At 33.0% G+C, this 16,258-nt stretch overlaps 1 protein-coding gene across 1 annotated transcript; it reads right to left on the bottom strand.

The window, feature by feature from the left end:
• Positions 1–263: 263 nt before the first annotated feature.
• On the bottom strand, positions 264–15,047 carry LOC133182976 (endoplasmic reticulum lectin 1-like). The gene is made up of 14 exons (XM_061317881.1): positions 14,855–15,047; positions 12,942–13,028; positions 12,517–12,597; positions 10,799–10,876; positions 10,455–10,521; positions 10,155–10,195; positions 5,864–6,084; positions 5,575–5,689; positions 3,907–4,089; positions 3,649–3,708; positions 3,298–3,407; positions 2,925–3,002; positions 2,188–2,266; positions 264–2,096 (listed from the first exon to the last, which is right to left on the bottom strand). The coding sequence occupies exons 1-14, from the start codon at positions 14,987–14,989 to the stop codon at positions 2,022–2,024; spliced, it is 1,410 nt and encodes a 469-aa protein (XP_061173865.1). The 5' UTR covers positions 14,990–15,047; the 3' UTR covers positions 264–2,021.
• Between the last annotated feature and the right edge of the window lie 1,211 nt (positions 15,048–16,258).

Raw genomic sequence — 16,258 nt, 5'->3', positions numbered from 1 at the left:
AAACATGCACAATGTTAGAGACAATATGAGAATGCCTCACTGTTTACATAGCCAAATCTGCCACATGAGTTACGTGTGAGAAGAGTTCATGTAAGATTTTTTTGTTTTCTGTGAAATTTGATTGGAAGAAATCGGTTGATACCCATTTGTGCTTTTCACATGAAATTCACGACAGGCAAAGTCTATTAGGACAACCTTTCAGTTAATCCATTATGTCAGTACTGAACTCTAATTACAATTTCAAACACAGAGAAAAACTCAGATTGTTTGATTTGTGATTGTAAAGTTTTAATTCATTGAATTTCAAACTTAAATGCACCTGGAAGAACATGTATTACAAAGCCAGGATACGTTATGCAATGTAACAAGAATATCATTTGAAAACAGCAAACAGTTGCAATGAAATGAACATTTACTGTAAAAGCAGAAATATTCGTTGGGGATTAAATTTCATTTATTTTGTGTTTAACAATTATAAAAAAAACCCGAAATTATATCTAACATGAAAATTTAAAAATTGACTAGATATTGAATAGGGTTACTTTCTAATCAACGAAATTCAATACCCACGAATCCTTTTTAGATAACAAATCAACAAAATTTTATCTCCATGAAACTTTGTGCTTCTATAGTAATCAACATCCAATACTTAATCCACTTAAAAGATATTTAGAATTAAATACAATATCAAACCTTAAAAAAAAAAATTGCTTCCTCATTTCTGTACATTATGATTATCCAACTACAGTAGACTTCATTTCATTCTCTGTTGAAAATGACTTGCTATACTCAAATATTCACTGATGGGGGGGGGGGGGGAATTTTGCAGTGGAAATTTTTACCACATTTGCACACTCCATAAAACTGTGAATTCATGAACAATATATGTGTGAAAAATATTATTTTACACACATTAAAGACATGCTTCACATTTGTACTACAGTAAAGCATGTTGATAATGAAGTGCCAGGGACAGACTATTTTGCTTCTTTATAAATGTAATTCATTAAATCCATTTAGTTCACAATATATTTTAAAGAGATGGGGAATGAAAATCACTTCAATGTAAGTGTGTTCACTATAAGTGTGATTTACTGTAATTCATATGTCAAACAACGAATTACACCCCCCCCCCCCCCCCCTTGAATTTCAACCCCTACAAAGTATTTGTTTTATGTTTTATTATGCACATTATCTTTTAAAACCAAGTTCTTAAAGCATTAACTCTTGACAGATATGAAAATATTCTGCCATTACTCATTTTTAATTTAAGGAAGCATTAATCTTTGCACATTAATAAACACGTAATTTCTACCATAGTTTTACACCTACACTTTACATGTGAACAAAACAAGAGACTGAAAAAGAAATTTGAACCTGAACATGTGGTAGAAGACTGTGAACAACTTTGAATGGAACACATAGCACTGTAAATGTGGAAATGTTTGCATGAAAAATTTTGTGATGAATAAAGTTTTGCAAAATTAATAACCACTCGAAAAGTTTCAAAATAGATGAAATACTTAATAACAAACTGAAATAAATGTTTTTTATCTTCCACAAAAATAACCCCTACACCAATGCTTTGTTACATTTTTATCTCGTAAAAATATCCAAGTTTACAGTATTGTAGTATTTACAATCATTCATGAACTGAATAAAACTGACAAAAAATGCTATTTAAATTTTCAATAAATGAATTCAATACATCAAACTTCTATACAATTTTATCAAGAAAAAATTATAATTTTAAATTTGGAAACAGGAATGGTACATTTATAATAACTACATTTACATGCATTTTAAAAAGCACCATTCTCCAAACATAAATCACATGTACTTCTAGGACTTTTACCATTAATGTACTACATGTATTACCAAGATTACATGTATTTGTGATTTTAAAAATAAAATGGGTATATGTTAAAATAATTCACTTTAATTTAGAAAACTCACTTATTTCACACAAACATGCATATCACATGAAAGACTCGGGATTTCATTTCTGCTGTAAGTTATTATTACACTTTTGTGTCTTTAATAATGCCATATTCATCAGCTCGGTCTAATATGGAACAAAATAATGGAGATTCAATCTGTGAAAAAAAGAGACATACATGTACAAGTAATAACAATTGATGGAGTGGAAACAAGTTCAGTCTGATTACAGATATACTCTATACTTACTCCCATTATGTATTCACATGTCTTTGGTTCTATTAGATAAATGGAGACAGAATGTGGTGCTTGGGCATTTTCTACACATCTGTAAGGTAAAAGTAAATGATGCAGCTACATATCAGACTGAATATTGGCACACAAAATTTACTGCACATGCTCATAAGAAGGTAAGCAGGATGCACATACTGTGTACATGTATTCAAATGAAATGAAAGTGAAAATAGGTGTAACTGTCATTATACTAACATGCAAGCAATTTAAATACCATATAGTCCTGTATTTTACAGTATAACAGGTAATTTCTGCAACTGTAAATTGTGATTTGATCCATCAAAAGTAGCTTTCTAATTTCCCTTTGGCAAATTAAGTACAGTTAAACCTTGTTATCTCGAACTCAATGGGACCAAGAAAAAACTTCAAGATATCCGAGGATTCAAGATATCCAGGGTAAAATACTTAAAAAATAAGGGGTTGGGACTTCCCAATTACTTCGACATATCCATGGTATTCGAGATATCAGTGTTCGAGACACCAGAGTTCCAAGTGCACATGTAATTCTGTCCTATTAAGCAATACCATAGGTTTATGACCTGATTATTTTGTAAATCTTTATTCTGCAAATTTGACCACAAAACAGACACTCAACAAAAATTGGACAGTAGCAGAAATTACCCATTATACAGTTTATTTTTAAAAATTTCTAATTCAGACAGTGCTTTTTTGAAAAATAGAGATATACTCACTTTAATCTAACTTCTGCTAATCTTCTTTTCCCTGTAATATCACATTCATCCCCTCCAGTGTATAGCAAGGATAATGACCTGTAATTCAAGAAAACAATGCTATAAACTAAAAATCCCAAAATAGTACTGAATTCATCACACTCAACATAAGCTAAGCAAATTTTTATAATGCACATTTACTGAGGTTGAAATTTTGTAATTTTTCTCAGAATATAAAATGGTAATCATACTATGAATGTCAGTCATCAGTTTATAATAATTAACATTGGTTGTATTGAATCAAATCATAGAAACAGAAATATTCTATATCTATATGTATCTGCCCATGAGGCACAAGATTTTGATTTGAATTATCATATTTACTTATTCTTACTTTCTTTTGCCTTTATCTTTTGGCATTTTTGATGGATTTTTAGAAACCCATTCTAAATGTTTCAGTTCATGCCACTGTCCAAGGTAGATAACTGTTCTTCCTTCTGGATCCTGTCAAATATAAATAAAAATGGCCTTAAAATTTTTTACTCCAAAATCCTAATTTCAAGAATTTAGCACATTACACGTAAATAAAACACCATAGCATCTATAAAATATACATGTAAATTAGAACCTACATTGAACTTTTGGCTTATTTAAAATTAATTTGCATTTTCAAATTATGGACATTTTTCAGAAGTGCTAGACCATAATACTTTAAACATTTTAATTCATTGCAGTAGGTACTCACATCATGAAACTGCCTTGCATACTTTCCGAAACAAAACTCATGTTTCCACCAACCAGTTCCCTGAAAATCAGAATAACACTGAAGGCCAACTGAACAAAAATAGTGTATCCATACGGCTAAACAAATTACAGATAAAGCAAAGTAAATTCACAGGTAGCGAGGACTTCACTACAACCGAGCTTTCCTGTATCCAGGTAACCATCTTGCATTACAACAATACTTTTTCCCTCTGGAGAGATGTCTCCATTTTTTACTCACTCCTTGAAGACAGTGATCTCCGGACAGGAAGTCCCGCAGAACCTGGTTGTCTGTGGTTGATGTTAAAGTGTTGTCCACTGGTTTGGGAGGGGGTGGCTCTTTTTTGGGAGGTTGACTCGTCGGAGTTGTCTCCTCTTCTTCCTCCTCCTGCTCCTCCTCTTCCTCCTCAGGATGAATCTGAACCTGTCAATCAAAGTATCAAGCTGTCAATCAAAGTATCAAGCTGTCAATCAAAGTTTCAACCTGTCAATCAAAGGTTCAACCTGGCAATCCAACTCACAATCTGTCATTCAAACTTTGAACCTGTCAATCAAACTCACAACCTCTGATAAAAGTGAGATTAAAGCCATTTTCATCTTGTGCAAGATTGATTTTTTTTAATGATAAAACTAATGCTTTACAAGCAAGTTTTCTTTCACATCCAAGAGAGAGCCACTAACTTCCTGATTGTTGGAAAGTCTAGAAAGTTTGTCACAGTGAAAACTGTCACCAAAACCATTTATTACTTAGACAAACTTCAGAAAAAATAATGACATTTGCAATCAGATTTTCACGGAGTTGTCATCAGTAACCATGGTCACAAATAAGTTAGATTAAATAATCTGAAAACAGATGTTTGTGATTACAATGAAAAATGGCCTATACGCAGGTATGTTAAGGCTACTCCCAGAGATCTCCTACTTGCCTTCACAATATGACGTCATAGTAAGCTGTATGACGTGAACTATAGAAATAATGATTTCTTAATATCTATCTTTAAAGTTTAATTTCAGGTCCAAGAAAAGAATGGAATCATTCAAAACATAATATAAACTAAATCTTGTCATTTTTGGGTGGTATAAATAGCTAATTATTTAGCACGGGGGTTAAATACCAAACCCATGACGTCATAACCATTGATCAAATATTTGCCGAGTGAAATGAGAATTCATGTAAACAAATATATGAAATGGGAGTTTTAAGGCATATACCATGAATGTTATGTGTGATTCATAAGGAATTAAAGATTAAGAATCAGGTACGCTGATATATTCTTATCATGTTTTCTTATAATAAACATAGTCAGTGCTTTGAAATCCCGATCAGCCGTTCCTCTGTCGTTCTAGAACAACAAAGATGCAAAAGTTCAACACTACGCCGCATACTTTGAAATATAATTTTTGTTTGTATCGAAAACTTGTATTCTATAGTACTTGGAAAGTGCTGCTAGAATCGTGTGGTTAACATGAATTGATAAAAATTCCTTGATCGTATGTATAAAATGTAAAAAATTTGGTAAGGTTTCATGCGAAACTTTGGAATATTATTTTCTGTGTCAGGAGAGTAGGATTCTAGCAGCACTTTTCATGGCCCAGTGATGTTTTTACATAATTATTTTCACTAAAAGAAATGAATTATCTCCGGGATAGTGTTGAACTTTTCACTTTTTCATTAAGGCAATTTTTCTATTTATAGACGTCACGTGATGACGTCGTAGTGGAGTGCTTCTTTTAGCCTAAGACTCAATGACGTCGGTACAATGGATAATAATAGTAAATGTTTTATCTATGGTTTTTCCGATTTTTCAATGTTACATTTTACGAAAAAAGTCTAAATTCGCCGAAATATGATCTGGGTACTGCCTTAACATACCTGCATAGTTTATGAAATAAAATTAAAATTACATACAGTGTAGGCTTTAGCATTGGGATGTATCTGAAACTCGTGGTCCAGACCAGTGGGTCGTACAGGTGAGCCGTCCATTGCATGACAGGCTATTTTACTGACAGGTGGGTTTTTTGGTCTACAATGTATGAAAGCTCCATAGTAAATATGTTTATACCCACAGATTATCAAAGAAATTTGAAATACACATTCTGTCCTTCCAGTAATCATACTTTCCATATATCATGTACATGACACAAAACGTGTAAAGTTCATAGGAGAATGACATGAAGATTTCAAAAGAAAAACTTACTTGAACTTTGGATTTGCACAAAGAACAGATGTTAGCACCAATACTTCATATTCACAAGTTGAAGTTTCCTTCATCTCGTATATTTCTCCTCGTCCATCAGGCTGACAGATGTAGAGAATTCTTACTTGTCGTGGTTTCTTGTTTAGATCGCACTCTGTACCCTCTGTCATGTTCACTTCATAATAAGGTAGTTCTATGTCATCTACTCTTTTACTCTTGATCTAAAAGTAGTATTATTATAGAAAATACAAATACATATATACTAAGTTACCACACATAAATAACACAAAAACAAGTATTTTCAGCAGTCTGAATAATTTTATCCCTTTGCAACACAGCCGCAAGGTCCAAAAGTTAATTTGTGCATGCATGCATTTGTATTTTAAATAGTCTTGTAAACACAATATGTGGCATATTGTATCACTCCTTAGTCTTAGATTCACCAATACATGTACATATGAAGCAGGTCACCAAGGATACAAATGTAAGCATTTGAGAGTGAAAAGGTCAAAATCAACTAGAGGTACTCCGAGCAAGCTTACAAAGTTATACCCCCCCCCCCCCCCCCCCCGTGCAATTTTTTTCAAAAGTGCCCATACACAATAAATGTAATCTTGAACTTGCCAAAATGGTGTTTCAAAAAGTAATCTTTGTTTGAAGTTTAAATGCATCAACTTTCAATACTTATCCATGAAAGAATATGGACACAAATTTTATACATTTTCTGCCAATGACCTTGAACTTGCCAGAATGACATTTATCATTGGGTCAAGTTCCTGACACACTTCCAGGACATTAGTTACAATTTTGTGAAGAGTGAACTTCCAATGTTTTCTCATTAGAAAGTTATAGACCAGACACGAATTTAACACTTTCTCTCTCAGTAAGCTTGACCTGGCCAAAATTGCCACAAGTAAACACCATGAAACAGCCTTGGGTCATAAAAGCATCAACTTCCAATTAGCATCTATTAGACAGTTTTGGACCAAACTGCACAATACACTTCTCTGCCAGTGACCTTGAACTTGCTGCCTCATTGGGAAAGTTTCAATTTGGTCAAACATGCCCTTGTTACATAAAACCGACTCACAAGCAAGTGCATTTGTCAGATTTTTTTCTTACAATTATCTTCTACCACACAATCCACTTCAAGAAAACTCAAATCGGTTTGATACACAAGACTTTTTAAGTCTTAACTAGAACTGTCCAAAAGGGACAAATACCCCCCGCTGGGTTTTTCAGAGAAAGTACCAAATCACTAATGTTTTCTAGATGTGAGAGGTGTTCACAATTTCCTTAAACATTTACAGTGAAAATTTAATTACTCATTATATATTTTTATACGTCCGTCTTACGACGGGACGTATTATGTTATAGCGTTCATGTTTGTCCATCCGTTAGCTTTTTCATGTCCGGCTCATAACTTTAATACTATTAGGCCTAGAATTATCAAACTTTGTCAGCTGATACATCTAGGGTAGAAGGTGTGTTGCACATTAAAACCAGGTCGCTCTGACCTTTAATAAAGACGCTATGGCCAGATATGGAAAAATCATAACTAGAAAACCATTAGACTTAGAATCAAAAAACTATGTCTTTTAACTTTTAAATTACACAGTCCCAAAAGATGTCAGAGTATTGCAGTATCTTTATTAAAAAAGTGTTAAATCAAGAAAATACTAGTCTAATTTTTTTTCATTATGTTCTTTACAGCAATCTGTAACAACAAAAATTCCACTTCTCCCATGGGTGTAATGATCAGGCACTGGTCAAGGAAAATTTTGATAGCAGAAAATTGCATGTCAAATTAGAGAGAAATTAATGAGTTTTGTGTGAGGAGATAACTGGTAGAGCATCTCTGATCAAGCAGGTGTTATCTACATCTCTTGGGAATTGGGCAAAAGGAATCAGTCTCTTAATTAATTGCTTGTGTTGTATTGAATTGTTCTTGTTGGCTAGTCTTACTTTCAAGATAAATTTGATGTAATTAAAACCAATTTGATATTGTATATAATAATTAAAAGTTATATGATATTGTATAATATAATTTAAACTAATTATTTATTGTACATTTTTTATTTGAATTTTTATATCTTTACAACAAATTGCAGACTGCCTTGTCTCGCTAAGATGTCATTCAAACAATTGAATCTAAACTGTTTATGATAATTTAACAATATTTGATGGGCATATCATGCTGTGGTGGGGCACTTTATTTAATGAATGAAACTAAGGTGCAGCCTAATAAAACATCAACATTAATAATTACAGTGTTTTTTATTACATTGAAAAAATAGTTTGCAACTATCTGCCATCTTTGTGAGACATGACACTCTGCAAATTGATTGTTGAAAAAAAGAATATCATAATTAATTATAGAAAATCAAATTGATTTTAATACCTTTATATCAAACTCATTTTAAAAATAAAAGGCTGGTTTTAGTAACTATGTATTTGACAGACATAAATTACAAGTAAGAGACTTAGACAACAGAGATCTTTATTTCTTTCTGCCCAATTCCCCTGAGATATAGATAAGACCTGCTTGATCAGAGATGCCCTAACAGCTTCCCACACTGAACTCATTAATTAATCTTTAACTGGATGCATGTCCACTCATTACTCCCAAAGGACAAATGGATTTACACTATCTGCTGTGTAATGTAAAAACTGTTTTTAATACTTTGTGGGTTTTTTTTTAGTTCTAATGAGTAGTTTTAAGCTGTAGTTCACATTTTTGTACAGATGTTCTAAATTCTATGTCTCAAACCTTAGAGATGAACCCGAAATGACTAAGTCAATAAATTAAATTTAAAAAAAACACCTGTAAAATGCAGAAAAATTATCAAATAATGTTGAAAATACCAGGTGCACATCTTCATATGGTAAATAATAAGTGTACAAATTTTCATACAAATCTATGCAATAGTCTCTGGGAACAGATCCAGACAAAACCACATAATAAAAATGAAAAAAACACCTGTAAAATGCAAAATAATTATCCAATCATAATGAAAATACCAGGTGCACACCTTCATATGGTGAATAATAAGTGTACAAATTTTCAGACAAATCCTTCCAACAGTTTCCAAGAAATGGTCCGGACAAACTCTCGTCTACAGACAGACGGACAGACGGACAGACAGACGGACAGACAGACGGACATGCTGATTCCAATATACCCCCCCTAAACTTCGTTTGCGGGGGGTATAACAATAGGGTAGTCTATCAGAGATAAAGGGTACCAAGACTAAGAAGCCCATTGATTCCAGGGTCAAATGTTAAAAGCTAAAATCAAAGACAAAGATTTGTAAACCAAGTTGTGGAAAAGAAAAAAACAACTGAACTTTTAGTCTTCTACTTGCTTACAGAGATGTAAAGTTTCCATGGAAAGATACCTACTGCTTTCAGGGCCAAAAGATCAAAGGTCAAGGACAGTAATAAGTAATTATGTTGTGAACATAAATATCAGTTCATGCTGTGAGAAACTATGTCCTTTGAATGAAATGTTGCAAAGGAATACTTTGTCCAGTTTATGGGGCAATGACAAGATGTTGAAGTTAAAAATTTTCAGCAGAATTTCATGACTTATATGCTACCAGAGTGTTTCAGACAAATATATAAAGTTATACATTTTTAACAGTAGCTGCAGAACTGTAGCTCTCTGGAAAAAAAAAAAGACAGATCGGAGAGTTACAGTGCCACCCATAGAATAAACTGTATATTTATTGCACACGAAAAGTTGCCCTGGGTTCTTTATTTCTCCAAATTCTTACCTCAACTGCACAAAAAGCACACTTTAAAAAAATCTTAGACCTCTATCAACTTTTGTAGTTGACATCTTTATAAAGTGTTTGGGCCAAATTGTCTTGCCATCCAAAATGGCAGTATAAACAGGCAAAATTTTGGATGGTCTCAACTTTAGGCCCAGGAGGGCTATTAACAAGGTTATAGGAAATGAAGTGAAAGATATATTATAAACACAGGGTTACTAATAATTTGAGATTGCAGTTTAAAAATATGGAGAAATAAATCTAGAACCTAGCACAATATTTTGTGCACAATAAATATACATTTTTTTCTATGTGTGGCACTGTAACTTTCTGGTTGTCCATTCCAATTTGTTCAGACCATAGAGATACAGATCTGCAGGTACTTTAACACTACTGGGTAGTTCAGAATTACCGGTACTTGTGCATATATATACTTGAATCCCCCCTCACACATGCATGCTCTCTCTCTCTCTCTTTAATAGATAGAATACTATATACATAAAGTATAAGTTTCTTACTTCTTGTGGTTTCAGTTTCTCTTCTAACTCTTTTGCTAAATCTAAAAAAAAAAACTCACATAAATATACTACATGAAGATCTGTTTACCATATATTTTTTAAAAGGATTCTGAGTCATTGTACACTTCTGTATATATACTGATACACCTGTATGTCCAATTCTAACTCAACACTTTCTATTGTATATATAAAATAAAGGTATAGAACTGCAGAATAATAAATCAACAACAAGGCCCTATCTGTTCTTAGCGTGAAGAGGACTTAGTAAGTAGGTCATAATTAACAACAGAAAAATCCTACCCTGGCCTTTTGAAGGTCTATATTGTCCAAAATATCCAAGATAATACTCCTGTACTTTTGGTTTTTTCTGAAAGTTGAAAAAAAAAGACCATTTCATGATTTCTTTCCTTCTCAAACAAAATTTAAGTATTTTGTTTCCTGATCATTAAATGGATATACAGCTCTATATTCTGTTATTTATGCACACATCTATAGATTCATCATGAAATTAAGAAAAAGAGAACATTTACAATTTATTTCTACTAATTAGTATTCATCATAAATGGATCAAATGTTCCCATAAGTATAGTTTACACATTTATAAATATCACATGAGGAAAATATACATGTACTTATAAACTTACTGCACTTAGCTCCTTATCTTCATGATACTGCCTTAGATATCTACCATGACATAATTCATATGTCCAGTAACTTTCAATCTAAGTGTACAAACAATAAAGGTATCATCCAATATTTAGGAACCTTTACAGAGACATTATGCAATATTATATTAAACAAGAGTGTTCCAAGGAACCCATGTGTTGCCTGATCTGTACCTTCATTAAAGATGTAAATAAATATGATCATATTAGAGTGGTCAGCTATTGACTTATCACTAGTATGACTAGCATTTGCCTGGAAAGAAAAAACATGGGTAATCAAAGATTACGAAGCTCACCTCGACGAATGTTATCTATAAGTAAGGCAAATCTCACATCATATTTTTTTTTTTGATTAGTGTACATCCCAAGATCAATATTCATGTAAGTTTGGTTTAAGTATGACTTATGGTTACTTGGTAATAGATCTGCTCAAAAAAACTTTTAACCTGCTTACTAATCAAGAAAATTTTGGTCAGTTCCAACATCCAAAGCAAGTCTGAAAGTTTTCATCCTTAGATGCACCATCTATGCAAGTTTAATCATAACAGGCCAAAATATTAATATACAGCTACTCCAAAAACATTACCCTGGTCACTCATCTGGAAAATGTAGGTCAGATTCAGAACCATAGTGAGTCTGGAAGTGTTCATCCCCAGATACATCATCCATACTAATTTGGTTAAAATATGGCTAAAATTTACTCATGGAAAATCTATGTCAGATCCAGAATCTGAAGTAAGTGTGGTAGTGTCCATCCCTAGATGCATCATACATGCAAGTTTGGTCCAGGTAGGGCTTACAGGTACTTGGGAATGGACCTACTCCAAACACTTTAACCTGGTCACTCATCTGGAAAATCTAGGTCAGATCCAGCATCCGAAGCAAGTGTGGTAGTGTCCATTCCTAGATGAATCATCCATGCAAGTTTGGTCCAGGTAGGGCTTATAGGTAGTTGGGAAACCTGGTCACTCATCTGGAAAATCTAGGTCAGATCCAGCATCTGAAGCATGTGTGGTAGTGTCCATCCCTAGATGAATCATCCATGCAAGTTTGGTCCAGGTAGGCTTATAGTTACTTTGGAATGGGCTTGCTCCTAAAACTTTAACATCAACGCCGACACCGGGGGTATAGCATAAGCTCATCTCGACTTGATTGTCAGATTCTCTCAGTCTTATACTATTTGTGGAAGCTTCTTTTTTTTTTCTTTACAGACAAATGCAGGCATTATCATGCTAGTAGTAAATAAATAGCTGAAACCCTTAGAATTATTTACATTTTTAATGAAGCTACAAAGCAGGCGATACATACATGCATCCCTTGGAACAGTCTAGTATCTTAAAATTACCCATACAGAAACTTGAATATATATACCTAGTCCAACACTTGAAGTTTTATTGGCTTTTGCATTTTAATAAATTGCTAGAATTAAGAAATAAAAGGCCCACATCAGTGTAAAATAAGGAGTAAATTACTTGTGCCTATTGCATATATATATTAATTGTTCACTGTTTTATTATTACAAGTATTGAATGGCATTGCTTGACCCATATGGGTGTATTATGCAATAAAAATTACATATTGTTAATTTTTCATACCGTAGGTTGAGCAATTATCTCGAACACTGTATACTGTTAATACATGTAGATTCCCATCAACAAAATGATAGATTACTTGCAAGCAAATTGAAAATTGTTTACCCTATATGAGCAAGAATTCTGCTGAAACAAACTGCTAATCAGTGCATCTGGACTTGGTCCATCATAATGTTTCCTTAGTTCCTGTTTGTAACAAAAAAAATTAAGTTAACATAAATACATGTACATCTGTATATATTACACATTTCAAGACCTTTGTGTCAATGATAAATTCCAGGTGAGTATGTTGGATTGGATTTTTATGTTTACCATCATGCATGCTTTAATTTCAATTTAATTACACAATAAAAAGCAAAATCTTTACAGTCAGAGGAAAATCAATCAGAGAGCATAAATATCCCTAATTATTTTAATAAATCATATTACCATTTGAAATACATCATGATTCTAGTACAACAATATAGGATCTACAAGACTCGCACCCTCCTCCATCAAAATTTATCACATTTTTTGTTCAAACATAGTACCTCTTCTATTGCATCAGCACTCTCAGGTAAAACACAGCTATACTTTTCATTGGCTTTCGTTTTCATCACAATTACATTTTCTCCTGGCTGAAATATAGAATAGGGTGCTTTAGTCTACTTATAAAATCTTTTTACATAAATTAATATGTAAATATTTCATTTTGCATATATATATTTACATACAATACATATCATCTTGCATACGTGTAAACTTCATATCTGTATTATATATTTATTCTGTCTCTGATACATATCTTGAAATTTTATCAATTGAAAGGATAACTTGTATACTGTATAAAACCATATGATGTTGCCGACTGGCACAATACACCAGTAGTTCACATCCCCCCTCCATATGTGACCTGGAATTAAATCCATATCCCTCTCCAGGTGACATACTGATCAGATATTAATTCCAGATACTGTTACCAAGCGACCCCTTAAGGATCCTCATAAGTGAGATCACACAAAAGCATTTGAATGATGACTAAGTAAACAATGGCTATGTAATAGTTTGAGCAAGCTTTGCAACTCAAAAAAAACAAAATTCTTTGCAAAGGCATCACCAGAATAATTTCATAATTATAAATTCAATATACAGTACTAAGAGGGATAATCAGGGTTGTCCCTAAGATCCAGGCCTGGGAAATGTCCCCACCTATAATGGCGTAATCCCCCAGTTACTCTGGTTTTCTCTTTCATCATAAGGGAGGAACCCTAGACCTCCTTCTAATTTTTTAATGTCCCCTCCTATTTTAATTCCTAGGGACAATCCTGGACAATACTTAAATACAGTTAATTCTGGATATGTTGAAGTTAACGGGACTTATGAAAAAATTCAATATATCAGGGTATTCCAGATATCTGAAGTTCAGCTTATTTTTTTAATTTCTTTTGAACAAGTCAACATATCTCATCTTCCAATTACTTCACAATTTTTCACATTTTCCTGTTTTGATGATTTTCTTTACAATGATTTCAAACAGAATTGCAGTATTTTACTTTATCTGGTTACTTTGGTGATATCAATATTCACAGCCATTGTACTGTAATATATGACACATACTGTATAAATGGGAAACTGGAAATGAAAACAATTGCTGATGGTCGAACGATGTCGATCAACTCCAATCACAACTTGAGAAAAAAATCCTAACTTTTTTTAACACCGCATGCCAAGGGCTTATGAGGAGAGTAGCGTATTAGAAACCCTTGGCTAGCGAAGATGATATCTTATAATCATTTGTGAATGCTTTCATTTTCAATACCTTTAATACCAAATTATTTTACAAAGAATTATTCTGTAATTAAGTTCTGCATTCACAGTGTTCCTGGATTTGTACCTTATGGCTATCATGTTTCATTACGATGTGGTCATGAGCTGCAAAAAAAAAGCTAGGGAGCACTAGGTTGCTCTAACTAATTACTTGGAGAAGGTTTCAAAACAACAAGTGTATAAAAAATTATCTATATTCAGGGAAAAAAAATTAAGGGGGGCTCTTTACCAATAATTGGGAGAACAGTTTCGTAGAGACAATTTTCCATAAAAATGTCAAGAAGCGCAAAGAACAAAAGTTGGGGGCCATTCACCAAACTTTGGGCACATTGACGAATATTTTGGGGCTAGCGAATATTTTGGGGCTCTTTGACCAATACTTACGGATGGTTTTGTACTGAAAATTTTGCATAAAATTTTCTCATGCCGTGCTTTGACCAAATGGGGGCGCACTGACTATAATTAGTGGATCTTTGATTACCCGGGGTGGTTTTGTCCGGCTCCCTTTTGTAAAGACAATTTTTTATTTAATTTTATTACGGGGTGCTTTGGCTTTAAATTAAGGGAATCTTTGACCTGGGCCGTTTGGTTATGTGATGCGTTGACTGGTTTTCTTAAAAGAAATCACCATATTTACCGCAATTTTTTCTAGATCATTCGGTCCAACCCAGTCGATTGCATGGAGATCATGATCCATAAATGGATTAAATGCGTTTGTTACCAGTGTCCAAAAAGCACTGTACCACAAGTGATAAACGAAGGAATTCTTCATTTTTGGTCACGTACAGACTACAGAAATCTTCATATACACATGCTAAACGAAAAAAATAATCAATTTACAGTCCGATTTGACGTTTACATGAAGGAGGACGCCATACACCAGTTCCGTACAAAAATATTGTAAACGTATATGATTTTCATTGGTTAAAAAAAATTAGATTTATATAAAAAATCAGGGTTAAAAAATTTTGGTTTATTACACTTTTTTATACAAATAAATCTACATTATTTGCAAAACATTTACATAAAGTAGCATTTTACACGTCATTTATTTTGCCCGGTGTGAAATTTGTTGCATTAATTCGTTCCTATAATCATTAGAACACCTATGGCCTCATTAGCTAACATGTTACATGATACTAATTTTTCAAATGTCATAGATTTAACATCATGCAACGACCGTTCGATTATTACAGATTACAGAATAAGTTTTTCAGATTCAAGTGTAAAATTTACAGATTAAAGTGTAAAATTTGCAGATTAAAGTGTAAAATTTACACATTAAAGTGTAAATTTTACAGATAAAAATGTGTAAATTTTAAAAATTAAAGTGTAAAATTTACACATTAAAGTTTAAAATGCACACATTAAAGTGTAAATTTTACAGATTAAAGTGTAAATTTTACAGATTAAGGTGTAAATTTTACACATTAAAGTGTAAATTTTACACATTAAAGTGTACTAGAAATTAAAAATAAAAAGTGTCAAAATGGCACTAATACGCTTCCGTAAGTATCTGTCCCTGATGTATTAATTTTTTTTCTAAATAATAATCACAGTTTATTCACGTAGTTCAATAAAGTAACATTGAATTATCGAAGAAGAAGAACATTATCGAAAGAATATTAATACTTTAGTAATACCAAAACAATACTGTAATAACTATGTGCAATTTTGGTTGTTAGTGTATGACCTTGTGTCATCACTATAGTTGCACGGACTATCATGATCTCTGTACTGTTGATTACGTGTATTGTGTGCTCTCAAGTGGAAAGGGATTTTGCATGGTGGCTGCATGTATATTTCACCTCTTTGTGTAAAACAATGGGCTTGGATAGAGTCTCATTTATGCAATATATTGTTAAAATGACACTTGTAAAAAAAAAAAAAAATTTTTGATTGGGCGGGTGGGGGTGGAGGGTGGGGGGTCCCGAACCTCCCCCAACCCCCCTGAATCTGCCACTGAACACCGTCTTGTTATTAATCAAGAAACGGTTACACAATTTCCCATTTTGTTTTATGTTGAGTGCCCGACTGCCCA

Source organism: Saccostrea echinata, unplaced genomic scaffold (assembly GCF_033153115.1).
Source record: "Saccostrea echinata isolate AGI-Se365-2 ecotype Australia unplaced genomic scaffold, CSIRO_AGI_Sech_v1 ptg000009l, whole genome shotgun sequence".
In the NCBI taxonomy this organism is placed as follows: domain Eukaryota; kingdom Metazoa; phylum Mollusca; class Bivalvia; order Ostreida; family Ostreidae; genus Saccostrea; species Saccostrea echinata.
The sequence above is the reverse complement of the archived record's forward strand: the minus strand, read 5'-3'. Positions and strand labels throughout refer to the sequence as shown.

Excerpts from the sequence above, each read along its gene's own strand:
- LOC133182976 (XM_061317881.1), bottom strand. The coding sequence starts at position 14,989 with ATGAAGAATTCCTTCGTTTATCACTTGTGGTACAGTGCTTTTTGGACA. Across the intron at positions 10,522-10,798 it reads AAGATAAGGAGCTAAGTGCA|AAAAAACCAAAAGTACAGGA; the intron begins GTAAGTTTATAA and ends TTCAACTTTCAG. Across the intron at positions 3,408-3,648 it reads ATGCAAGGCAGTTTCATGAT|GATCCAGAAGGAAGAACAGT; the intron begins GTGAGTACCTAC and ends TATATTTGACAG.